Source organism: Lingula anatina, chromosome 4 (genome assembly GCF_051362555.1).
Source record: "Lingula anatina isolate TDL-2025a chromosome 4, LinAna3.0, whole genome shotgun sequence".
NCBI classification, from domain to species: domain Eukaryota; kingdom Metazoa; phylum Brachiopoda; class Lingulata; order Lingulida; family Lingulidae; genus Lingula; species Lingula anatina.
The window spans coordinates 14445491-14473011 of record NC_141770.1 but is presented as its reverse complement, the minus strand read 5'-3'; the positions used below and the strand labels follow the sequence as shown (position 1 = coordinate 14473011).

The window sequence follows — 27521 nt, the reverse complement described above, 5'->3', positions numbered from 1 at the left end:
TTTCCATTAAAGAAGAACTAAGTATCTCTGACGCAATTTAATTTTGATCGAATGCCCACTCAGATCCTACTGGTCGCGTGAAAGGGTTTTTGCATCACTAATAATAACATCGTTAGCGCAGATTGATGTAAGAGAGCGAAAAGGTCAAGAAAATGGCATTCTATATTGTGTAGAGATTGCATGTGCGACGATGTTTTTTTTTCCATCGTCAAGTAGCGAGAAGTAATTTTTGGGTAAAATTAACTTCTTTTTCCAATTATTTCGTGTATAATTTTCCCTGTGCTGGTCTCTTTCAACGTTTATGTAACAGTTTTTTTCTTCCACATAATTTTATTCATTTTGAAACGACCTTTTTGACTCTCTTTTTTTCTTTTAACAATCGTTATATCAAACCACAATTCCACACCTTTATCATACATTCCATACACAATATCTCTTATTGCATGCGCCTTATACTTTTCACAACGATATTGTATTGCTTCAACCTTTTGATATATTGCCTCTTTTGTAAAGGCTTCCTGTTTTTTGGAGAGTCTTATTCTTTTGATGACAGAATCTAACATTACACAAATATATTTCTGTTAAATGCGTTATAAGTGATGGAATTACCACTGCGCTAAATATCGGTTTCTTGCAGAGGTGCAAGTAAACACAATGCACGTAAAAGTTAGGTTAACCCTAAGACAAAACAGTCTATCTAGAAAGAAAATCTGTTCATTTACAAAAAGAAAGAAAGAAAAGAAATATCTTTTGGTAGAACACCCAATGTTAACGTTCTCTCTTCGACCATTTCGTGCAAACTTTCGAACATTTCGTGCAAACTGGCTGCTGTAGTAAGTTTGGATTTCGTTTGGTCCAAAACAAATCATCACCGTTTTTCACCATCAAAGAAGTCGGTGGAAGATTTCGTACTGAAGTGAATATAATGATAAAACCTTTCACTTCAACACAAATTATTCGCCTTTATTACTTATTACTGAAACAATAAACGAATTTTTCTATTCCACATTTTGGAATTTGCTGGTCAACAATGCTGAAGCTGTTAAGACACGGGAAAACGGCAAAATGTTCGTGGATGCACTTTGAAATGTTTATTTTAATATGCTTGGCAAGTTGCACGTTGGACAGCACGTGCTCGCGACACTTACAAAATTGCTTTTATAACCTGCAGGTAGGCCCTCGTGGTTTGTTTAACATTCAATTAACATGTTATCGGAGTAATAATTTAAAGTAAAGACGACCTTCTTGTATCCGAGTTTTTTTTTTTCATTAGCCAGGTCACTCAATATCGCGTAGAGAATTTTAAGTATTCTTGAAAAGCCAACTGCTACTGTCCCGTAGCGCCCGCTAGCTTAGATAACGTCTTTATATCTTGTAAAGTTAAACTGTAGTGGTTTTCTGACTCCTACAGATATAACAAGACAAATTCAATGTATTACTCCCCGCGGGCTATTTTCCTGGAAGCATTCAACTCGAACAGAGAGTGATATCCGGCCTTTCTAAAACAATCTATCAATTTCCTTATTAGCCGTGTACCCGTCGGAAGCGGAAAAAGAGTTGTCGTCCCCAACGCAGGTATCTCAGGTTAACTTTCTCAAGGCACCAAGCTAGTGATTTCTTCCTCGCGTGTTTAGTTAACCGTCGGGTCTTGCTCGTTTTTATTCCGATTTGTTTCCGTCAGCAAAAACATTTCCGTTCAAATTCGATAACAAGTTGTTTCGCAAGCAAAACTTGCATGTTTTTTCCCGCAAACAGACAAACTACCGGTTTCTAAGATTGATTCATGTTTTTAAACAGATCAGAGTAATAAAAGCAAGAAAAGATGGATGGATCAGCAAGTTATACTGATTTACCTGCCAATGTTAAAATTCTTTGACCTACTTTGTCTCTCTATCTAAATATGTTTCCTTCAGATTTTTATTCGCCTTGCATAGTACTGCACATGCACCTTTTTACTTAAGATAAAAATAAAAAAAATACCAGTTGTGACGAAACTGAGGGTACGTGTAACAGAAAGTCCACTCTCCATTTTATTATACAGCTTAGGGTTAGTTTGACGTAAGTGGGTCAAACACCAAGGGGAGGCTTACTTGTGCAAGTTAATAAGAACCGGACTCTCTATCACGGGGGGCTGTCTGCCACTTCACACTACCCCTCCCATCCCACAACTTTAACAACCGTTTTTCGACCTTTTCCCTCTATAGAATCAATCCGCGCTTACAATACTGAATAACAGAAAGAAAAATGCACGCACCGGTAAAATTTACTCTAGCGCTTACAAAACTAATGGATGCCGAACCCAGACAATTTCCTGCAATATCCTATTGCCATGGTTTTCAGTGATTATAAAGTACACTGGGCGTCTCTCTGTGCGAAGTAATATAGATTTATTACATTGCCAATGGAAACTACTACTGCGATATCAGTGCAAATATCACTGTTCATCAAATATGGTATTAACCATATCGACAATAACGCAGGAATTACTGTACGGATAGACAGTACAGACAAGAGAGTTCTGGCACGTCCATCATGTTGGACATAGGATAGTATAGCTATCACTTATAAAACGATATGTGTATAATTTGATAGGCTACCAACTAATAAGGAAGTCGACAGAATGTTTAGATAAGAATGGACAATTGGAAAGGGAATGGCAACTTTCAGGAAGAGAAAGACACATACTCGATGTTATTGGTATGAAGGAACTGGACGCGTGCATTTTTACTAATTTCCTACAATTTTCTCTAGGTGCAAATATGTTAAAGCCAGACCTTAGCCGATCAATGTAGAAAGCGGACCAACAAACTACCCACTTCGGCTCAAGTCCATTATCACACGTATGGGACCCTATCCAAATGAAGTGTATAAATCATAAGAAGACCAGAGACATTGCAAACTGGGCAGTATTGAGCAGCTGATTGATCAAATGTCGAGTTATAAAGTAATGTATAAAACGGGATGCAGAATACACAATATCGTGATTGATTGAACTTTGAGCTGTCAGATGACGAAGTAATGGCTACCCTGGACTCCGAAGTGAAAGGGAATTTATTGATTTAAACATAAATCACGTTATGTGCAGGTTCTAGTGAGGACTTTGAGGGCATTTGAAAAAAGGACGCAAATCGTTTTTTTAATCCTAGGGACGGAAACTTGATAAGTTAACGATGGCAAATTATTCTTACTTATCTTCACCTGGGGCCATTCACTCTCTCGCGTGTTAGGTAGAACCACTTTCAATCATAGCCCAATCACTCTCTCATTTTGGCTAATTCGATCACTCTTCCTAACAAACGTCTCATCTACATGTACGTGACCTTTAAGAACACGCGCAGTCGCCGTGTCACCCAAAGATTTCGTACTGGTATCTTTGAACAATTCAATCAACCTGCGCGATAAGATTTGCTGTGTTCCTAATGCTTACAGGCAGTTACCAATTACCAAGTTTCCCCGGAGTGACAGAAACATAGTTTGAACTATGGAAATGATCTAATTGATTGACCGTTGCCCGACAGCTAGACGCTAATTAAATTTTGGAACTGGTGCAGATCGGACCCATGAGACGCAAAGAGATACTCAATCTCAGGAAACGAACTCGAATAGAATAATGCAAAGAGAACATAAAAAAAGTGTCAATAAAAGAATGAAATGAATGCTCCAAGTAATGTATTTCAAACCACATCAAAGCAATGGTTAACAATCCCATTCACTAATTTCCGGGATTTCTAAAGTTCTTGAATCCGCTAGATCTCGGAGCATTACATCGTACTCGGAGTTTCAAAGCAACTTGTTTCACCATTTCTCTCCTAGCAAGTTTGTACGCTACACGGGGCAATGAAAGACAATAAAGACACAATAAAGCCTATTTGGATATCAGTTTATATAGTTGCTAAAAAAATAGCATAACATGATTGCCGTTAGAACGATGACCTTACACAGAATCTTAGCAATTTTGCAAATGTGATAAACTTAGAAGTCCAATACAGGTGCTTTAGGATGCAGACTCTTCGTTACTGTCAACTGCTTCAAACATGTTACGGTTCCCGTCTGACCGCCTGTCCCTGTTTTTTTTTTTTTTTTTTTTAGCCGCCTTGTGTGTTGGACCATTTGTACATCCTTCAAACAGTGCACATGGCTTGAATATGCATGTATGCTAGCATTGCCCAGTGCTTGTTCATGAATATCTCTATCTGGATCTCTTGGGATGTCACGCAAATGCTAAAAGGCATGGGCGAAGCCATTACCCACATCTAAATGCACCGTAGAAAGCATAGAGTGAAACCTAAACCCATGCCTGATTTTATTCCGACCGTCATTGGTTCCCACTGTATCTAATGTGTTTACAAGTCTGGTGGCATTATTAGCAAATGGTAACATGTCTCAAAGGATATATGTTAACTTTTCCCGATGCATGATTGTTTAATTAATATACAGAGTTTTTAAATATATGTTCAAATATATTTGAATAAGTAAATATGTTTTTAAACTTCCATTAAAGTGTCTTAATCAATTACATATTGTTCTAAGCAAAAAATTACTTTGTAAAACATAAACCAATATCTGCATAGGTAACTAAGGGTTCTTTATCTTTATTCCGTCAACCCGATACTAACCAAGAGCGAATATGAGGAACTCCCGTAAAATCAAAACAAAACAAAAAATATCATTCAAAATACAATATGTCAAAAACCATTGATTTTTCAGGCACGGAATTTCACGTCACAGATGTATTTTGTATAAATATTACATGTTCAATTTCACCTATCCTAATCACAAAACCATTACCATTACCAAACCTCTCTCCGCGTCATGTCGTCCTCTGATATATGCTTTTTATACTTAAGTAAGTGTTATGTAGTAAAAACAAGCGTAAGATCCGTGACCGATAAAATCTGCATCGGAAATGGCGACGGTTCGTAACATGTTGGAAGAAACGCCGTAGATAAAATAACATGCTTATATAGCGTTACTTATGCTGCTCCGTTGACAACTACCAGTAGCTATGGTTTATGTAAAAAATCGCACATCCAAAACAACAAATGCAGCTTACAGATGTTTATAGTAGAAGTAACGATTGTTTCAATTACTTAAGCGATCAATTCAAGATCACATTATATAAAGGTGATCAATTCAAGATCACCTTTATATAATGTAAGAGGAATGTTATTTCTGTTTGCTCTTGGAAGTCGTACTAATTCATAACAACTACCTTGCCAAGGACTTCTAGTGACTGTAGCTCAACCACGTTTGTTTCTGTTCTCTTACATTGTAAATATTATCTACAGGAATTATGCCGAATAAACGTAATAACGAAATATTTCAATAGTGCAACAGTTCCGTTTTGTTCAAATGGAATAACGATTTCACCACTGACACATATTTAATTTGCCATCACAGTCACACCTGCAGATATGCGATTTAGAATTTGGTGGCTAAAAACCGTGAATCATTCATCATTCTAATATAATCTAAATCAAACTACATTTTCCTGTCAATTTAAAGTTCCCATTGGGGGTGAAATAACCCCTGCCCCATTATTATAACTCAATAATCAGTCCAAATGTATGCAGCCATAGAGAAAGAAAGACTATGCGCTAAAGAATGCAATTAGAAGAGAAAGTAGAGGCACAACAAATTAATCTAATAGTATACACCATACATACTCTATTGGGCAGCAAAATTAGTCCATAATCTTCGTATCTAATAATTTAGATCCTATGTTCTGTGTAATGGCATATCACAAGAACTAAAGAACTACAGGTATAGTATGTTGATGTAACACTGAGATGTATGTGATTTCAAAAATGCAAAGTCGACAAAGCACTATACTATTGTGAAGATACGGTGAATTTAGGGTTGGATCCGATTATAGATTAGAAGCAACGATTCGGACTTGTCATAAAAGCCAAGAACAATGGTAAAATATGGAATCCATACAATTAGTTCCTGTTCATTCAAAATCCGCAAAACCATTAGTACTGATGTGTAGCCATCTCACGCTAGTGTGCGTTAAAAGGTTTCCTCCCTAGACGGCATAGGAAGATCAAACGATTTTTAATGAAATAAAACGTAAAATGTAACCCTTCACTGTTTGGAATGTCAGTGTGCAGATGGCCAATACATCTTTCAAATAATCACTGTGTAGTCCATGAAGCTAAAAAGTAGCGTGAAACGGCCTTTTATGTATATTCGAGAAAAAAATAAGGCAGAACACTGCGTTTGTGTGTATAGTTGGATAGTTGTTTCTATTAACCTTTAGAATTACACGATGTTTATTTGGTTTATTTGCGTTTAATCCATCAAAAGCAATATGAAACGATTGTGCAGGGCTCTTTCTACATGCAAGCTATGATACTCCCTTGAAGCGACTCAAAGTCCTTAAACCAATGGATTTGTCTTGACGCAATATGACTTTCTGTAAATGATACCTTGTTAAAAAGATTTTACTCTACCAGAATGAAAAGAAAAAAAAATCTCTTTAAATGTGTGTCTGGACGACGCTGTTGGGCAAACCACAGCGGGTTCAGAGTCTAATAGTATATATCTATTGATTTCTATGCATGATCGAAAAACGCCGTCTTCAGCGAGCCAGGCATGATACTCTGGGGACACCAGCCACAACATCCTACATGAGTCAACCATGCCATATACAAGGTTTTGCAACCTTTTACAGCCAGACGGTCCTGATTGATTTATGAAGCTCGACGCAATAAAACCGTCTTTAAACGATTTTACTGTCCTTTAAAAAGATTATAAATATCACGAAAAAAAGAAAAGTGTCTGGTTAGGATAATGCAGGCCTCCGTGAAGTTTCCGTCCTCAGAAAATCATTTTGTGCTTGAAAGCTGAAATGGCACTTACCAATGTCACAGTTTGACAGAATTAATCTGCAGTCTACTGTGGCTTAAATTGCCTGCCTATAAATTTATCAATCGTTCCATTATAAGGATGAAATACCGACTTTCGATCTTTTTTATTACGAATAAAAAACACTTCTTTAAAACGACATACTGATTTGACAGGACTATCTACTCGTAAACGTTTGAGACAATCACACTCCTTATAGAAGATCATACTAAATGGGTAATGTTCCGCTATCCTAGATTGATCATATATTTTTGAAACGATTGCCAACACCAATTATGTGAAACCCGTTTGGCTTTTACATTTTTATGTCCTCATTGAGGAACATACGTAAGTATAACACCACAGTTGAATCGGCGTGTGTGTGTGTGTGTGCGTGTGTGTGAGGGGGGTATTTATTAAGGCTAAACATTGGTAAAGCTATTTCAATTACAGTGGCAGAATGCCCATTTCAAGACAGCATACGTAAATGTATCTGTCATTAGGCCGTATAATCGTAAGGGTTCGCTGAACCATGTTCACATTCTACGCAATTTTGACTTTCGTTTCCATTTTGCATCCATGCCGGATGTTATTCACATTCAGTAATACGCCGAACGGTATATCAAGGCGTTATTTATTTAGCAAACTATACTGTTGGAAACACAGTTGTTGTTCTAACATCTACGAGTACAGTGCCCAACATGCACCATTAGAGAATGGCAACTCATATTTTCCTATTTTAAGGTTAAGGTGACGATTAATTAAGTCAAAGTACTCCGTTCGAATGAGCATTAACCTTTATCCATTGTGTAACCATCTATTATTCAAGGCCATTATTCAGGCATTCATTAAAAACTTATCGATTCCATAATCAACAGCACGAGATTTTGTAATCAACGTTTTTTTGGCGAGGGACTCATCACCCAGACAATGATATTTGTTGTCCTAAGAAATGTTTTTGCTTTAACTTACATGGTCACCTCAATAACAAACATATAAAGCCATGTGTCAAATAGATAGAACGAACTCAGTTTTTCTTTTATATTTCAATATTTTATTTCAACAGCCTTTTATTGATGAAATAGTCTTTGTTACAAAAATGTCAAGTATCAGTGGTATTTTTGATCATCTTACAACGACCTCGTTGAATATCTTATTCAACTTCCTGATCCTCTCGACTGTTGTTGGTATCATATGAATAGGTTTTTTGAAGGCCTACATGTAGAACTTGTATGTTTACAATACTCATACCTTGCAGCCAATTTCAGTTTCATGTTTTTATAAAATAAACACGTTTTGTTAAAAATGCATTACGTTAATTTTTTTAAATGTCGTTTGGACAGAAAGTGTTTCATTGCCATATGCGCTCTCGTTAATCTCTGTGTGTTCGAACTTTTATATTCTTTTGATTTTTTGATAAAAAAAGAAACTGCTTCGCATTAAAAAAACTTTTAGTAATAACAGTAATGTTGCCTGCATTTATGAATGTACATTGTAGCCGCATATATGCACATAATCCCCGTCTGATTGATGGCAAGTAACTCAGGTAATCTGTTCTAGAAAAACTATTACGAAGTGATTTGTCTTTCTCACGCAACATGCACACAGATACCAATGTCAAACACGATGTACGCGGTACGGTACAGATCAAAAAACACAAAACTCCCTGTTGGCTTCAAAAGCCTTGCCTCCTCAAACTGTGCTTCATTGGCATCACGCAAGTGCTATAGATAAAAGAAAATGAGAAGACCTTTCTGGTTGGAACTAGAGCTCAAGGAAGCTAAAAAAACACGTTAACGTGCCAGATAAAAGAACGGCCCAATTTGATGGGACGCGAGCGTACATAATGAACATTGCCTTTGTCGGTTGCGAAGCATACTGCTAACTTCATTACGACTTACTGATTTGTCTAAACTCACTTATAAATGACAAAAAAATCCCTAACCAAAGATCGTTCTCACGAGGTTGTCTGTGGTGTAAGTTCAATACCGCCCATACTGTAATGTCATGTCCCTTGTGATCAGGGGCGGCTTCACAAAACAGCTATATATACCCCCAAATTGGTCTAAACTTTTAGATACAAACTTTAGTCACTTCAGTTCAAGATAAACCATAGGTGTCCACTTGCTAAAGTCAGAATTGGCATGAAACATTAGCCCTGCCTCTCCTGTTATAATAAAACAGGCGCAGTGTGTCTTTTATTTAAGTCGACTACCTTCATTATCTAGTGGACACGCAAAAAGTTTTGTCGATTTTTTTTCTGGCTATAACTCTTTGGTGAGCTAGATCTCTATGTGTGCTTATAGGCAGGTTGCTCTCGTTGTCAACATATTTAAGACTGATGCGACCTGACAGCCGTGTAGTTTCCAATTACTGCAGGTTTTCATAATAACGGCTCCGGTTATTACGGAATAACGCGGTCTTGTAAGGAAGTGCCATACATAACAGTGGAAATGATGCTGCAGGTAGACTAGCATCATGTCCTTGATTAAACATAATCTTACATGTATTTTTTTTTCACGTTCGACATTGATTTAAGTAAGTAGTGTAACTAAGAAGAAGATACGCAGTGTCTCCAAATGTTCTGCATATTGTACATAGGGAAACGCTAAGGGGGAAGCGGCATTACATCACATACGCTCCATTGAACAATTCATCAAATTTTAATCTATTTAAGAAAAAAACGGGCCTATGTGATTTGACTCACCACAGGAATATGCCTTCATCAAACGAATTCATCACACTGCAGATATTCAAAGATAATATGAAAAGCGTGCCATAACTCAGATAAAGGCAGAGTTTTAAGAACAGTTAGAGCACTCGGCGTAAACTCGAGAGTTATGGATAACCATCTACGTATTCAATTAATTTAGCAATATCGAATGCAAGATAAAAAAAAAACTCATCTAGATGGTTCCGGCAGCACAGTGAGTGGTATTAGTTTATGTAACACGTGTAAAAAGAAGTGCATATTAATTCAAACGTGTAGATTATACAGTGGTTATTATACCCACTTATATACACCCAAGCACGCTCTTAACAATCCATATAACTACTGCGTGTACATTTAATTCTTGCTTCTTGGAAATTTTATATGTTAGAATGCTACGTTTCTGCAACCACGTTCCATTAACACCTTCCACAGGTAAAACACATCTGTTGAAGTGGATTTCAATAGCAAGACCTTTCAAGCCTCAAGTTCAACAGTTTCGTGTTTTATTCTTAATCTGGCGCTGCACTGGATGATGTAATCATTTCAACATATACACAAATCACAGGAACTTCAGAGGTATAAAAATCGCACTGGCATGTGCATACCGTTAAATAACAGGCAGATCTTAAGATTGCAGAACCAATCAAGCCATCAACGCACTGCATGTGCGTAAAGCCGCATACTTAAACGAAGTGGTCTCCAATAAATCAACACTCACCTTTGTATTCAGCTTGATAACTGAATGGATTTCAAGCTGGTCAATGGCACTCAGTAAGTACTCCTGGAAAATCCCGATTCTGGTGAAAAAGCACTGGTTTCCCCAACACCCTTCAATGTTCTCAAAGTCTACCCCCTTTTGCCGCAAAAATGCCACGCTCCGGGCGTCCAAGGCGATTTGCTGGGGTCGGTTAATCAAGTCGTAACGGCATTTTTCCTCGTAAAGGATCAACCTGGCCACCTTGGATGTTTTTGCGGCGATCAACATGGCAGAGAGCCCGATGGGACCAGCCCCAATGACGACTACTGTGATTTTGGAAAAGTATTGTTTCCGTATTTGGTCCCATGCTGATTTGGTCAGGACAAATGTTAAGACAAACAGAACTGTGACGCAGGCGTTTCCAACAAGTTCTTTCGACGTAAAAGCGGGAACGTCCCCCTCCGTCGTCGAACGTGAGCACAGCATTAGCTCCGTATACAACATAGACGTGGCATTTGTTACTCCAAACATTGATCTGCCAAACTCTCTTTTTTAATTTATCGGATAGAAAACAAAGTTTAACCTTCGTATATATGTTTGTTGTTCGTAGCTAGATTCGACTATATCTTTCCCTTCAATTTCAAGTAATTCTCGACAACAACTAAGTAAAATGCCCCTTGTTCACTTAGTCAGGTTCTCCAAACGGCAAAGAAAAAGGAATTTTGGCATAAACAGCAAAACTGCACTTGATAAATATCGTTGCTCCAGAAATGGGATCTTGACTCGTTACCTTGAAAGGTCATTGTAATGCTGCGACAGCATGTCATTGTAAAACGTCATTGGCAAGTCGAAACTGGCGCCATACATTCATTTGGCGACAATTGGTAGATTTGTTCCATGCGATGGTGGCTATCAGCCAAAACCAAAACTCCTGAAACGTAAACCAAGCTTAATAGAGAGAACCTCGTTTGTCTCTTGTTAATGCCCTAAAGATTGGCCTCTGTGTCGTGGCTATTTCCTTCAATCACTTCTTTCTGAACCTACAAATCAGCAACGTGATATTTCTTCTTTTGTCGTAGGTCCTTGTTATTTGCTTACGTCGTCCACAGTAATAATATAAGTGCTGCCGTAATCCCAATTACTATCTTCTTGATTACAAAGTTCCAATCTAGAACAGAAACAAAGCGGTATTAGGTGACATCACTGATCTATGATTTCTGATTGTACGGACACCGAATTTTCATACCGTCAAATTATTGATGACAATGAAGATTTTACGATATTGACCGTAGAATAAATCACTATGACTCTGGTATTTCAGTGATAACTGTACGTCCATAAAGTCACAGCATCTCTAAACGTCAAATGCCTATGCAGCAGTGTAAGCACCGTTTACTTATCTATCTTTAAAAATGTCTACATTTGTTATCGCCTGCAATCATCTACGCAGTTTATAACAAGTGTGGCACGTTCATTATGTTTCTTTTTACATAAAATCAGCAAAGACCAAAGTGACAAATGAAATGGGGCCGTATCGACAAAGGCTCCATCCACTTGTTTAATTACTAGGTAATTTACTACCGCTCAAACGCTTATCACATGCGGCATGTTTTTCAGTTTGTCCTAATGCAAAGCAAATCAAAGTCAACTGATAGATGAACGTGGTACATTATGACTGATTGCAGAGTAAATCAATTGAAATTCGAAGAAAACTAATTGTATTTAGCACCGAGATACTCCAACGTTGGTTTTGTGATCCCTGTTTTCGTCCTATTCACTTTGGAATGGTGCGTAAATGACTGTGCTCAATTTCAATAGCTGCACAAATGCGTGACAGCGTGGACGAGATTTTACTCTTAGTGTATAATGTTGAAACGCCAAATGACTCGTTCTCTGGGGAGAAACAGGTGCCCTAAACCTCTTGCATTCCGTAATCGGTATCAAGCCGTGTGAGTGACCCCTGTGAACACGCTCCGTTTGTTGCCATGCAATACTGCTACACGAAGTGGTAAGAGTTCCGTCGCGTTTAATGGTATTGATGGCGGGCGTCACTGAATACAATATACATGTATGTATACATAGTTAATAGTTCGCCTCTCATTGACAATAATCCATATAATAAACAGCACTTCTCAGATGAAGTAAGTATCGAATGTGTTTTTATGGTTCTTTGTGGTCTACTTTACATACCGCACATTTCGAGAAGCTCAGCTGTATCTAACCTACTCCGCTGTCTGGCAACATGTAATATCTACTGCAAACTCCAGCTTGCACAGACCTCGATCAAGATTTCATTGGAAATCTGAAATAAAACAAGCAGAGATAATTGCCAGTTATATAAATGTCATTTCCAAGTTATCGCCACAGACTTTGCAGTTGCCTACCGTGGGCGTTTCTAGTCTACAGCGTTCTCAGGTATCAGGTTCATGTATTTACAATAAAGAAAGATACCGCAAACTACATACTGATGTTTTGTTCTTGTGCACGCTTCTGGCGCAAGCGCAACGATAGAAAGAATGCGCATGAGCAAACCTGCACGCACATGAACGGTTGAACAGACTTTTACAGAGTGTTTTGTACCAAGCTGCGTAGCATGTCCTACAGTATATCATGGTAGGCTCCAAGTCTTTAATTTCAAAAGTTCAATGATTCTAGAGATCCAGGTATTCACGTTAAAACCGGCAGGTAAAGAGAACCGCATTTACATGCATGTGTACACGCTAACGCCCTCTGCGTCATTATGTATATGCAAATACTTTTGACAAAATCAAAAGAACGCTGTGCGGTTACTCAAACAACGCTGAAAGGTTTTTTTTTTTTTTTTTTTGCCAATGACACATTGCGAGAGAGTCTGTAGAGACTTTCTTTTTCCAAACATCTTCGAATATAATTTTAAGTGAAAAATCACGAGAAGACCGCTTTACAGCTATGCATTATGTATTAAAATGAGTGGTGAAGATTGCTAATAAATGAAAGCAGCGGTGGTAATCTGTGGCACGGAAAAACAGGAAACCGCATGTGGAATCTAATTTGGATGTAATGAGCTGTCTTGATAAACAGTTCAAATCACATAATATTCATGCGCCTTTGAGGAGGGTAAGGTTATTACATTGGCCTCGTAATTAATAAATAAATAATACATAGTTACAATTAAATGAATAAAATAGTAAATAATAAAAACAATGATTTGGAAACCATTTGTTAATCTTAAATCTAAAATAAAAGAAAGTTAAGTTGTCTTGCAGAAAAAAAAAAATTTGATCAGCTAAATAAGCAATTATTGATAAGCGGTCTAGTATCAAGAATGTCGTAATAATGAAGATATTGAAGACATCCGAAATTGAATATAAACGCTTTTAAAAATATTTCTACAGTCGTGTAATTCCTTACTGTTACGTCAGTCCTTTTTTCAAAGCAACACCGATGAAGGAATGTTTTTTAACTGTCTCGGTTGCTTTCTTTTACTTTAAAAGAGAGAGGGGTTTCTTAAACTATAGTTTCCATATTCAACCAATATACTGAATGAGAACTATGTTTAAAACTGTTACAGGAACTTACTTTAGCAACTGACCGACGTTTTTTCACTAGGTAAGGTAAAAGGTCTCAGGTTGAGACCGCAACGGCGGTCAGATTGCTAACATTAGTTCCACTATCAGAGTTCTACATAATTCTCAATTTAATTCTATTCATTCACTCATAAACCAATGTACTGTTTAGCAAAGTTTTCGAAAGTGTTAAAATTCCTTCTCTGCTCGATGATTACCCAGTGCTCCATAAAACAATGGCCACCCCATTCATTCTTTATTTCGTTGAGTCTAAAGAGATGTTGAATGAAACATTGACTTATTGTGAGCATATTTATGTGCAGCACTGTATACGTTAATTACACATATTTCATACGTCGGATTTATGTCATGTGATTAACGTTTTATGGTTCATAGAACAAAATTTAATGAATCTAATTAATTTGGGTCCCAAGAAAAATGTGCCCGGAGCACAAAAGGAAGACAAACTCTCTTCAATTATAGTGACTAAAAATGCTGATCAATATTTCGCTCACTCTGCCTTCTATTATATTACTTTCAATCCATCATCTGGGGGACCTACAGCCAATAACACCAGCTATCTGGGTACCTATCCATCAACTTCATCCCGTGTATACGATAGCCCGGTATGTACCGTGCTTACGTCCAATTTGTTCTGATGAAATCGGAGGGCATCCAGGGCCAAAGATTTTCTGATACTCCGTAACACACAGACTACCTCCCATTATGAACTAAGGCCCCATTCCAATAGACACCATCGGTCTACCAGTAGATCGATCCAACTTTACATCAGTTTAGCTGAGGGTACAGCAGTTAAGCTGATTGCACTCAGCGAAAGTCCCTGCAGAGTTGGGATAAGTAGACTTATGACGTCTATGGGAATGGAGTCTGCGGTTACAAAGCCTTTTGGGTCAGTTGGGTTGAGCGTTAATATGTGACGTCACACTGAGCCCACCAGCGCCACCTTCTGCCAATGACACATATTAATCTGCCGAGAGAGTCTGTAGAGACTCTCTTTTTCCCAAACATCTTCGAATATAATTCAAAGTGAAAAATCACGCCGACAAGTGTGCCAAAAGTTTGGCGATAATAAACAACGACTCAATATCTTGTCTTTAGATAATGTTTTCGGTGCATGGAACGTGTTGCGGCGGAGGATTTTTTCTTCGTGTGAGGTGACATGCCGGTATATATAATAAAAGAAAAAACATGAATTGCACGTGTTCGTGCAAAATGCTTCTCAGGCGAGCTGCAAGATACCTCTTGCCTCCCATTTTTTGCACCCTAGCGAGTTTACATATATAACATAATAAAATATAAAAATCTACAGTGAACTTTATATAATAATTGCGATTCAATTCAAAGTTTTTAAGTTTAAGGAGAAATCTTCTCAACCTTATTTCACACGAACATATATTGCATCTCTCTCTCTCTCTCTTGGCGATATATCAATCAATATCGTGTGGATGCCAGCGGAACCTTTTTGAAAGCTTTTGGGATTTGGCTTACCGCTAACAATCTAATACCAGTCGCACTGAGATGCCTTTTTCATATTAAATAGGTAATTTCTCTAGAGATGAATAGATCATAGTGTGCTCGAACTTAGTTACAAATAGGTTTGTTTTTCGTCTGGTTGATTCACAAGCTGGTAAGAACACGCAGGCTATGGTAGGTTCCACACACACATTCCTGTTTACTGTTCTGTTTACTGTTGATAGGCTGTGAGTGGCACTTGGCCGGAATATCAATAAGACAGACCACTCGCACTCGCTCAGTTGCTGTTTTTTTTCTTTCTTTTTTTTTCAGAATTAGCCGAATGTCAAAGGTCTAAGAAATGTGATAAAACCAAAGCCATGTCGTAAACTAATGTTGATTATGATTGGCAAGTTGAGGCAAACTGGTGATACAGTCCTTATCTTAATGCTTACAGACAATTGGCTCTCTAAGGCTAAGGATTTTTGGGCTGACAAAATTGAGCGCAAACTAATACTCTTTGAGAGTCTGAGGAAGCATTCAAATTCAGACATCGTACCAGCTGGATCGATTCAATTCTGCAGGGATTCTCGCTAAAATGCATTCAAGTAATTAGCTTTATTGTCTTACACGCCTCCTCGAGTATCTTAGGAATAATCAAGCCAAGCGCACACGAAAGTTATTTACCCCCTAGCTGTTCGAGGGTGCATGTCAAACAATTAAACTGATAACTTTGACTGCACTTTTGCGAAAATAACCACAGAGTTGGATCGATCCAGCTGGTGCGATGTCTGAATCTGAATACTCCCTAATACCCATGTATCTGAGCCATTGGAAGCAAGTGTGACGACATAATGCGCGTACGGCTTAACGCATTTAGGGATAACTCATATCTCTCGGATTAAAAATATAAATCATTATGTAATTATTTCACTGAGGATTACAACATCTGTCGCCAAACATGGGTTCTTTCTGATAAATTTTGAAAATTAAAAAAAAAAATACAGATCACTAAACCTTACTTTATTTCAGATGATATATCGACAAAGCGCCAATAAATATCGTACACATAAAAGCAAATGGATTGACGAAATGTCTAACAACCCCTTGCAAGTCATTACTTTGATATAATAAGTGCCTTTAATCAGCCTGAATAGTGTCAGAGGTTAAAGTGACATATGACATTAATGCCTTAAGTGGATTTAGGAACTTTCATCGTATTACTACAAAATTAAAAAGCCCATACAATGATAACTGGGAAATTTGCCCTAAATGTAATCAAACTAAATTGTTGTGTAACGAACCGATATCCATGATACGATGAATTTATTTTGCGCCTGTAGCACACTGATGGCACTTTCAAAAATATGCATCCAATTAGTAAAATGAAAACAGTAAGGAATTTTGCACATCTGTTAGGAAAAAAGTCGTTTTTTAAAAGCAAATTAACAGATTCCACGAATCAGACTCATGCTGTGTACTTTTTATGCAAAGGCTTCAAATGGATTTTATAGGAATCCAATGCTTGTTGCTCTCAAATGTCTTCATTAACAGAACAGTTGCTAGTACCATACACTTAAAAATGCAACCTTGACACTACAGAGATTTACGGAATGTTCATGGATCGTGATCTAGAATGTAGATTTATTTGAGCTAAAGACCTTACTCGCATTTATTCAAACGATACCGTTCTTGAAGCACCCGAATGTTATAGAGTATCACGAACTGTCATATACATAGAACATGCTAACGGTTACACATTCTAGGACTCCGACTTCCTTGCAAAGTAGATGCGGTAACTTATAATTATGGTCGAGCATTGTTTGAAGAATTCTTAGACTCCAAATTGATGGCATTTACATTCATGTGATACGGGACAATTGGCACGCTGATCGCAAAATGAAGTAGACTTTTAATCCATCATTGTTAGAAAATTAGAATGAAACTTCAACGCATGCCAACAAAATCACGCTGTGCAATTACGTTTCTCCCCGGCAACGTTCTTTGTATAATAGTAGATGACTCTGCATGCGATAGTTAAAGAATAGGCTATACTCTCAGATTGCTGTTTGATTAAATGCTCAGAGGTTTCTAATTAGAAAAGCAATTACGGCGAATGCTCACAAAGCCTGCGCACACGAATCATCTCATTTCGGTTTTTTTTTACAAGGTATGTGAAATCCTATTTAGACTTAACTCCCGGAACTAGCCCCTATTAGATCGTGGGCGTAATCTACATACATTTCAACTACTCTCTGGCCACAGGGTGCGCTAGTAGTCTGTTACAAAAGTGTGATTTTGTATAGTATTCTAGGGGGAGGGGGCTGATATCAGAGGGTACATCTCACGGTGTTTTGTTTGTGAAGAAAAAAATTGTTGTCTCTTGAGCTGCCGAGAGTGACAGTGTACCATGCAGAGCTCCATACAATACCATTACCCTCTACCATGGTGGCAGATATTGTGGGGAGATTTGGCAGAGAATCAAATGACTGTCTATTTATCTAAAGAGATATCTGTGAATTCTTGTGAAAAATCAATCTGTCGCCCTGGTAGAGGGTACAATACCGTTGATGTTACCTCTATCTGCTCCATCCCCACGAGCTTTACTGGTCCCTTTACTCAAAAGAGACTGTCAATTTTTTCGAACCTAAAAATGAATAAAAATATGATTTTTAGTCCTTTTGCTGTTATTTTCTGCGTATTTTGATCACTTCGGAGAAAAGAGAGGTTATCAACCAGATATTGACGTCACAGGTGTTTAGGAACCTCTGCTGTGGATCTACACATTACAAACGACCGGGGTCTACACTTGTCTCAGTGACGTCAATTTCCAGCCCATAAGACTCCCTTCTCTCCCAAACCACTAATAGTGATCAAATTGTGCAATAAATGACTGTAGATGACTAGAAATTATTACTTTATTCATTTTCAGGCCCCAGAGAGCGAGATTGCCATTTAAGGATCAAAGAGAGACTGTTATGCGGATTTATGCAATCGAGCGTCTAATCTTGGAAACGTTGTTTTCTTCTTTTTTCGTTTTAACTTTAAAAAAATTACCTGACCGCGACCTCAGGATGCAGTGTACGCATGTAAAATAACCCTCGTATAGTAAGAATCGGTCAAGACTGTAGTCCTAATCAATTAACTTACCAAAATCTCGATGTATCTGTTGTCAGTGATGTCATCTGTCTCTAGAACCGTTTTCAAAGCACAGCTGTCTTATATCGGTCAACTAACAGAACGCCGTTCAGACGAGCGATACCCCCCAAGTGCTGCTACTCCAACAAATATTAGCAGATATTCCCGTTGCCATGGAACCCGTGCGTGACTGTCGCCTTACGGTTTTGTTCTACGTCTGATGACACGGTTTGTTCAGAGTAACCGTACGCGCGTCACACCTGAGAAAAAACACCTCATTACTGAGACCACCTTGGTCAGCCGGGTATCTTATACCTTAATTGAGCGGCGTGCCTTTAACAGTGTTCCACCATAGACTGGTGTGTATACGTTATCTGCTCGTATTCGTATTATAGCGATACTCGTGAAATGTTGTGTAGACCTAAGGATTAAGAACTTCTGAATATAAGGGCGATAAATGATATATTGAGCTAGAATTCTGACAAACAACTCAATGTGATGGTGTTATATATACACTTTACACTTTGCGAGCTCCAGCCGCTCATGTACACTGGCGGGTTTTGTAGGACACACACACACACACACACACACACACACACACACACACACGCGCGCACACACACACACACACATACATGGGTGTCTCAGCTAGCTACACCGTCTAAATCTCTCTCTCTCTCTCATGCGCCCGCACGCATGGGAGAGAGAAAGAGAGAGATTTATTAATAAAAAATAAAATAATAACAAATCGCTATGTGTGACAGTTCAACTTAATCGATTAAGCCTACACGCATTAAACTTAGAATATTTACCTTCATATTATCTATTTGATAATTATATTTGATCATGGATAGCAAGCCAAGCCATTAGGTTCAAATAAGATACTGTAATATATATGCTCACAGATTAGACATATTATCTAATTCATCCTGTTTCATCTACCTATAACTGAGAAAAAACTGAAGTTCATATACGTTGTTAGACACTCGAACTGTTATCGATCGAGTCAGATACTGTAAGATATTGGCTCACAGATTAGACATGCAATGCCTATATCATCCTCCTTTATCTATAATTGAGCTGAAAGTGTAGGTAAGACTCTCGAACTGAATTGTGTCATCACTCTTAATGTACACGTATATTCTGTTTGAATATCAAACTGTATCTTGGGCGCTTAATTGAAGGTAAGATTATATAGCTGCATATACAATAGATGTATATGCATGTACATGTATAAATACACGAAACCATCCCTACTTGTGGAAATGTTTAAGAAGTTGGTATGTGTCATGTTGCTTCTGGTGATGTATATGAGGTTTAAAAAGTGACCCAAAATGACCCATGTGTCTAAAGGGCATATTATTTCTCAAGCTTTGCTTTTAAATTTTCTAACATGTCTAAGAAGTACGTTAAAAGCATCCCCAACAGCATACTTTAACTAAATAATATATGGGGGAAATGCTGTTCTAAGTACAAAAAGCAATTCTAGCTATCGAGTTGCGGTCTAGTTCATTAATATGCATTAATATTCGTGCCTAGTTGAAACTGCTTTCACTTTTTTAACTGACACCACGATAACACTAAGCTAAAGGTAGATTAAGTATTATGACGGCTGGATTCTCTCCTGGGTTGATAGTCCATACTGACGATTAATTCGCGGTTAACTGCTCTAGCATCCAGGTAGAGAGTTTACAATCGTAGCAATAATAACTTCCAACCTTATTAAACAACATAATACTTTTCAGTTTCCTCCACCGCTTAACCCCCCTCCCAAACCGCTTATCAATTGATGCCTTTAATGTCTCTAAAACCGCGGCAACAATCTAGAGTAAAATGTGATTTCCGATGAAAAGCCATTAAAACACAATAGAATATGGGCAGAGTGAATTGCAGTTGGACTCATATTACACAGATGACTTGTGTATCACCGCCTGCAATTACCGAACATGTTCCAGCAAAGTATATAATTTGGGTTGCAGTTTATTATTACAGTTCGTTAGCTTAGCTTGACAAGTTGTTTCGATACATCATTCGAACTCGACGCATTACGCAGTGTGATTTTCCGAGCTTCTCGTAGTAAAGCCGCTGCCCTAGACATTCGCCAGGGTTGGATTCTGTCCTGCTGTCAGGAGATCAAAAGTGAAAGGGGGGATGGGGGTACCAGTCCTTGATCTGGAGCGGGTGGGGGGAGGGGATGAATAGGGGTACCTCCCTTTAAAAAAAGGTAATGTCTAATGAACAACTTTGATTTTCATATGTACTACTACTGCTACTACTATCTCCTTTTACGCCGTCGGGCTAAAGGGGGGGGGGGGAGTAGAGAGAGAGAGAGAGAGAAGCACGCATACAAGCTAGGGACGGGTTGAGGTCGTCTTCTGGTTCTTCCAGAAGAATGTCAGATTTTTAAGTTACCATTGATGGGTATCTAATTTTTTTCTGTCGGAAGACGGTCAAAAATGGAGGATGGGTCAACGAAGATAACTTGGAAGACTGTCAGAAAATATCTCTGGTCCCGCCCTGCAAGCACACTAAAACCATATGCGGCAGAGTGTAGTTTTAAGCCACGAAATGAGTCACGAATAGCATGTCCATTTTATGTGTGCGTTTAATTCACAGATGAGCAGAATCCAATAACTAAATGATAGGCCCTACCTGCTCGTTAAGTATGACTTACCTGTATTCATTTCGCTAATCCAAGATAAGTGGCCTCATTTGTCTTCCAACGACATTTTACTGAGATAGCATTTGTGTTTCCCCGATGAGGCTGGCAACTCACTGACTTCATTTTTTTCTCAGAATCTACATTTGCTCAACACTCGTAAGGTTTTCTAGAAGCAACTTCATGCGCACCGGAGGTCGTTTCTTTGGAGTTATTAAGCTGATGAAAGCTATCGCTTTCAGATTATCTGCTCGTGCAGGTGACAACACCTGGGTTTCTAAGAACCAGTTTGTTCCAGTTTCTTAGGTTCTAACAGTGTGTTTTGTGCTAGTCGACAGCTCTATTTTTTGTTTTATCCAAATCTTGCGTGCATGTACCTAATAACCTTTCCAGGGATAACATTGAAAAAATTCCCAAGTTGAAAAACGTGCATTTTTAACAATATGCTTGAGACGACGAGATCTGACTTCGTTTCGTCCGATCTGAGTTCATGACGGTTTGCAAGAATGTGGTGATATCCCCTATCGTATTAAAATATGGTGTTTCTTACATATATATATATATATACATCTATACCTACTATATACGTGTATATATTCTGTATATACTGTGCGTGGTGGTTCCTAACAAATGAGACAAATTTCAATAAAACGATCATGATAACTTGTCATTAACCGCCATTTAATGCCACTGTCAAGTGCATATGCATGCATCAAATATTAGCGACAGCCAACCACAAACACATTTGCCAAAGATTATGACATTTTTTCTTGTTGTATTGCAATATTTTACCTAGGTGTGGCGCACCTAGCTTTAACAATCAATTTTCTATCGTGACAATAATTCATCAACATTTGTGCAAAACATAAAAACGTTATCGAGCTTCGTGCTGGCAACAATAACTGGCTGCTCTTATTTACAAGTGCCATTACGATCAAAAATGTAATCAGACGCGCACGAGCATATGACTGCAGCAACAATTAACAGATGCACTTCGCTGTTACATGCCCTCTATCGAAGTCATAAACAGATTTCTTTGATAATATATATTCACAGATATTTCTATGGATATTTACTAGATGTACACATTTCTGATCTACCTTGTATATGCGAGGAGTTTTGCACAAGAAAGACGTCATCACTCTTGGTAAAGGGTGCATGTGAAACAGCTGCGAGTGTTTGAATAAATTGGTGAAAATGACTGTGTTAGCTGAACGTTTTCGGAGAAAAATTATTCAAAGTACGTCATCAAAAGGTCATATTCTTGGCAAAGGCACAGAAACAATTCAAAATTGACACGTTGCTTGGCATGTTGACAATTCGTTTTTTGTATGTTTGCACATGCCCCCCATCTCCCCCCCCCCCCCCCCCCCCCCCCCCCCCCCCCCCCGGCAAAAAGGTTTGAACTAATTCGGTTCCTTGACTGACTCCGTGAAGGAAACACGCCTCACCAGACTGATGACATTTTTATCTAGATCAACGACCAGGCGATCAAGTTAACCAACCAATTGTTTCCATGTCTAACTATTTCAAAAGTCTGAAAGCTTTCAATTTAACTTACGGTTCTAACTCTGAACATGACGACTGCGAGAAACCTCTTCGGTTGGAGTCCTAGATATACTGACGGCCCTGAGGAGAGTGTTATTAGTAAAGTGCAGAAGGAAGTGAACAAAGATAATGGTTGCGGTAGATGAGACCTACCCCTACACACAATATATTGGGTTATTCCTAATGATAATGCTTTTAATATCTATTAATTTGCGTAAAAGGTTCGCTCCTGATTGTAAACACTGGCATTGCAGGAACCGAAACATTGCAGGAAAAGGCGTGTTCCAACTATACGTGTCATTATCATTACACATAAAGGCAATGAAAGAAATATTTTTTAATTTGTGTCCTGACATTTAATGATATAAAAAGGACCGCCATTATATACTGTGACGCAGTTCGCAAGGCAAAAAAAAAAAAAAAAAAAAAAAAAAAAAAAAAAAAAAATTAAACGCTAGCCCTTGTTTTATTTATGTGACACAAATGGCAGCATGTATTTTGCCGTTGCTACACCTTAATCATTTCAAGCCTTATAATAAAAATTAAGCACATTGGCCTAGGCACTTTTCTAATGTTAAAACATCTGTCTCACCAGTAGTTAGATTCATAACTAGCCATTATGAAACATTACGGAAATGATTTAGATAAAATTTATACATAGATTTATTCTCAAAGGAGGCCATCACCTAAATTTTTCTAATACATGATCTTTCAGCACATTCATGAGCCTGTGATTTATTAACATTCAATTGTCACAGACATACGCGCACTTATCAAGATGTACGGTATCATGTTTACTTATCGACGACAACTTAATCATTTCTCTTCTCTTGACCGCAAAACAATATGACAAAGCCCTATTCACATATTGCATCCGTCAATCCTAACACTAAACAAATAAATGAAAACAAATGATATCATGTTCTTGCTGTTATAAGCATTGCAGCGGGTGAATAGTAAGTCTAATAGAAGTCTGTTGTATAAGCCGATGGTTTTATGAGCCCGAGCCCCGGTACTTTATCTATTGGGAAGAATATTATAACCATACACCACACGTCTTCTGCAAAACAAATCTACATGAATATCACGTAAAGTAAAGTATGTATTACGACTGATCAGGGTTCAGGTATGTTTCACCAGTTCGTCGCTTCTCGTCTCTCAAATTCTCTACCTCTCATTCTTCAATTTACCTTTGATAGCCAAACGATCAGCAAGCAACCCACAATGGCTCTTTCCCGTATTTCTAACTTCCCTCTCCTGATCAATACATAATCCAGTCTGGTGTCATGCAAATCCAGATTCGGGAAAATGCCCTCTTACTTTTGCAACTAGAAACCAACTTGTAAGGCAACATTTTCTAATACATATTTTCTCATGATCAATATAATGGTTGCCATTGATTACACTTAACGAATATCCGCTTGTCATGTACGGAGTTGCCAAGTCTATGACGTTAATTTCACGCTTTCTGTACATTTCGACCATCAATTTCGTTCTTTAATAACATTCAAGAATCTTAAGCATATAAGAAATACAAGTAGACATTTGCTGTATTTCAATATGTGTGTCTTTGGGTCTCAACATATTATATGGGTATTTGGAATAGCCATAATGACTTATTTTCTCTGAATATTTATATATTTATTGCAGTTTCGAAGACTGTAAGAGAGGGTATGCATTATTATGGCCCAACAGTTCTACGGGTTATGATTACAGCTGTAACACTATTCAGGTGGAGAAGGATTCACTCGGGTGTGGAACACAACCTAAGTATGAGAATAGTTGATAATTAGGTATAAATGATTCAGATGGAAAGTTTAGCTCATTCAAAGACTCATATGTTGGACGGAAAATCCGCCCAACCCAGCCACCTATGTCAAATATATACTGATGCTGTATTTTAATTGTTGAATTGATGACCCAACCACCTATGCAAATAAACCTAAATCGGCGTCGGTTTAGGTGAAATAATCTGACCACCACATTAATTTGTCTTGATGAAACATTTGGTGATATCTGAATCGGATACGACACCGGAAACCGCATTCTGAACTTGCAAAGTGTGGCCACAAACAGAGGAGTGAGACCAAATTATTCAGAAAGAATGAAATCGATGTTAACATGAAATTACGTTTTTGAAAATGAAATGAAAATGACAGCCTTACTCAACATCAAACAAAAAGAGACGACGTGTAACAAAATAATTAAATCACCTAGATAATATACCACCCTATACAGAATAAAATCAAAATACTCAAATTGCATTTGAAAAATGAAATTATCGAAGCAATATTCATTACCAAACAGTCGTGTAGTAATACGAACTAAGTACACTTGCAATTTTTACTTATCTAAACCTGTGATCTTATTTAGCAATGCAACGTTATTTTTTCTATCATTGATGTCACACAGCAACTGACACTAAAAATCCATATAGTGACTATTAAAATTCGTCGGTGCATTTTGTGAGTCAGAACATGTCATTAGACAGATGTATGATGGCTTTTGAGAAACAGGGAGCAATTTGTCCCATTTTCAATGCCGTCGTGTGCCCACACATCATTACCTTGGCAAATCTGGCGAATTATCCGTTCACTCCTCCAGGTGGAGATTTTGACCCGAGCTATTTTGTACAGTATTTGAGCCCTTATTCCAAGCTAAAACAGAGAAGAGTCTGGAAATCCTAGCCGCCTCTTTTTTTTCCCAAGCATCTTAAGCCCCCTTTACATTGGACGGCTTCCTTCCCTGCGTCCCGTATAGTAAAAAAAATACTTCACGTGCCGACAACTGGCATTCATTCTGCAACCAAAGCGATGTTTGTGCCTCCTTTCTACGACCACAGCGATGCCTGTTTCATGGTCGCACAAAGAAGGCAGAAAGGACGCCGTCCAGTGTATAAAGGGGGGGGGGGGGAGGTTAATACAACCTAGTACCCCATCAGCCTAGATACAAACAAAGTTACCTATCGGTATAAAGCAAGAAAGTTCCAGACCTGCATTGCTGGATGATGTTGCACTTACCTGGCCTCCGCCTGTGAACCGTCATGCACCGTGTGAAGGTGGTAAATTATTAATATATCGTATCTCTTGCAGTCAGCAGATTGATTGTAAGGCACAAATCAACCTGGACGAGATCTGCTTGTCTGACTGGGTCAGATAAAAAGGATGTTCTTATTCTAGCTATCTGTGACCACTATTTAAGGGGGTACCGTGTGGTGGGGGGTGGGGGGTGGGTGGTCGTTATATCTTGGTTTTTATCCCTCGAAATCTGAAGCGCAGAACAAAAGTGGGTTCCAGTCCCTGTCGATAAAATACATCTTTATCATACTTAAAGTGATGAGCATACACACGCATTTTTATTGTTTATTATTTCAGAACAACAGCCGCTGATATTCCAATATCACGCGAACTTCGCATTTCACCCTGGCAAGCCGCAGATGGCCTCGAGACTTCGAGATCCAAGAAAAACGATGATTAGAGAGTGATCGTCATTACTTTTGCTAACTGTGATCTCTTGAGGACACTTCAAAACAATGCTGACGTTTTTCTTTCGATGAGTTCTATACAGGACACGACCTAACGATATTTGGTTCTCCAGTACTGAGGTTCGCCTACGAACTTCCTGCAATGGCCCTAGGTGAATGAAGTTTTAAGGCCCCTATTACTTGACTGTGTATTGGTTTATTAACATTTTCACCGAATTTATAATTATTATTATTACGCCATTCCATTTTTTATATATTTATCCTACAATGTAATACCTATCTCTTTCATAAATAATTTATTTCATCATTTTTTCATCGATCTTGCGATGATTTTATTTTTCACCTCATGCAAAGTTTGACATCACTGTCTGCATTATATTAGTATAGTACGTATACATGTATGAGTGATATTTAATGCTCTGACGTACGTTTATATCCGTGTAACGGTGTAATTAGAAAGGCTTGGATTTTAAAGCTTCCCTACAACCACTTGATCACGATCACGGCTGCCATCCAAGAAAAAAATTCCTAATACATCTAAATTGTTAAGCTGACGTTCCTGTTTGTTTCTCTAAGACTGATTATCTCTCTCTCTCTTTCTCACAAGCACATACTGATAATTTTCCAACAGATAATTCAGTGCTTAACAAACATGAGCGTAGCACTCAAAGCGGCACCATCTGTTTTATAAAATGAACCAATTATTTTATTGATTAAACTGTTTATTTACAATTCTGTTTATCAGCCTGATGAAAATCACCTGAGATAACCTAAAAAGAGGCTGTCAGCACCGAGCGACGTCATACAAGACGAGAAAGCCGACGTGAATGTAAACTGCTCGGTGTCTCTCTCCCTCGCTCATTCCGTCGCCTGCTCCCACTTAAACACGCGCACCCATGCCAAGCACGCACCTGATTCTATGCACATACACGTGCCTGCGCATCCCTTACCTGCTACATTTAACGCCTTCAAATAAAATCCATGCGGAATCGGTGACAGTCAAATCTGCATACATGTGTTCGAGTGCCCGATACGTTCATGCCCGCCAATTACGAAATTTCAAAGGACAACTTCACGCAGCATAGTTTTCACGGGCACTTGCCTTGATGATCAGCACTGACCATACAGTGTTATAAGAGCTCATTTCGAATGACAAGGTACCATCGGTAAACCCTGCACCCAAATGTGCCTACACTGACCGATACTTTGAACATTCGACAGCTGTAAGCTCACCTTAAACTGCTGGTTTTATATCAATCGCAAATCCCCGCCTTTCTGTCCGGCACTTGAAAATGTTTTATGTCAGTTATATAGTTAAAGCCATAGAACTTCTCACCCTGACCGCTTGGGAACCATCGGAATCCTGGCACTCGGGCCCTGATCTCTTGGATGGCAAGCTGCGCACCTTATAAGTT

At 38.3% G+C, this 27521-nt stretch overlaps 1 protein-coding gene across 4 annotated transcripts in view; it reads right to left on the bottom strand.

The window, feature by feature from the left end:
- Nucleotides 1-27155, bottom strand: part of LOC106156401 (uncharacterized) — a 30638-nt gene extending 3483 nt beyond the window's left edge. Inside the window, exons 1-4 of one of the 4 annotated variants that reach the window (XM_087011372.1) lie at nucleotides 18428-18725; nucleotides 17855-17924; nucleotides 12450-12561; nucleotides 10281-11427 (exon numbers count right to left, since the gene is read on the bottom strand). In XM_087011372.1, the coding sequence (XP_086867498.1) occupies nucleotides 10281-10790 (510 nt within the window). In that variant the 5' untranslated portion in view covers nucleotides 10791-11427; nucleotides 12450-12561; nucleotides 17855-17924; nucleotides 18428-18725. Of the gene's footprint in view, nucleotides 1-10280; nucleotides 11428-12449; nucleotides 12562-17854; nucleotides 17925-18427; nucleotides 18726-25642; nucleotides 25796-27056 lie in introns of those variants that run through there. The other 3 variants (XM_013531636.2, XM_013531635.2, XM_013531631.2) reach the window with 3 other exon arrangements.
- Between the last annotated feature and the right edge of the window lie 366 nt (nucleotides 27156-27521).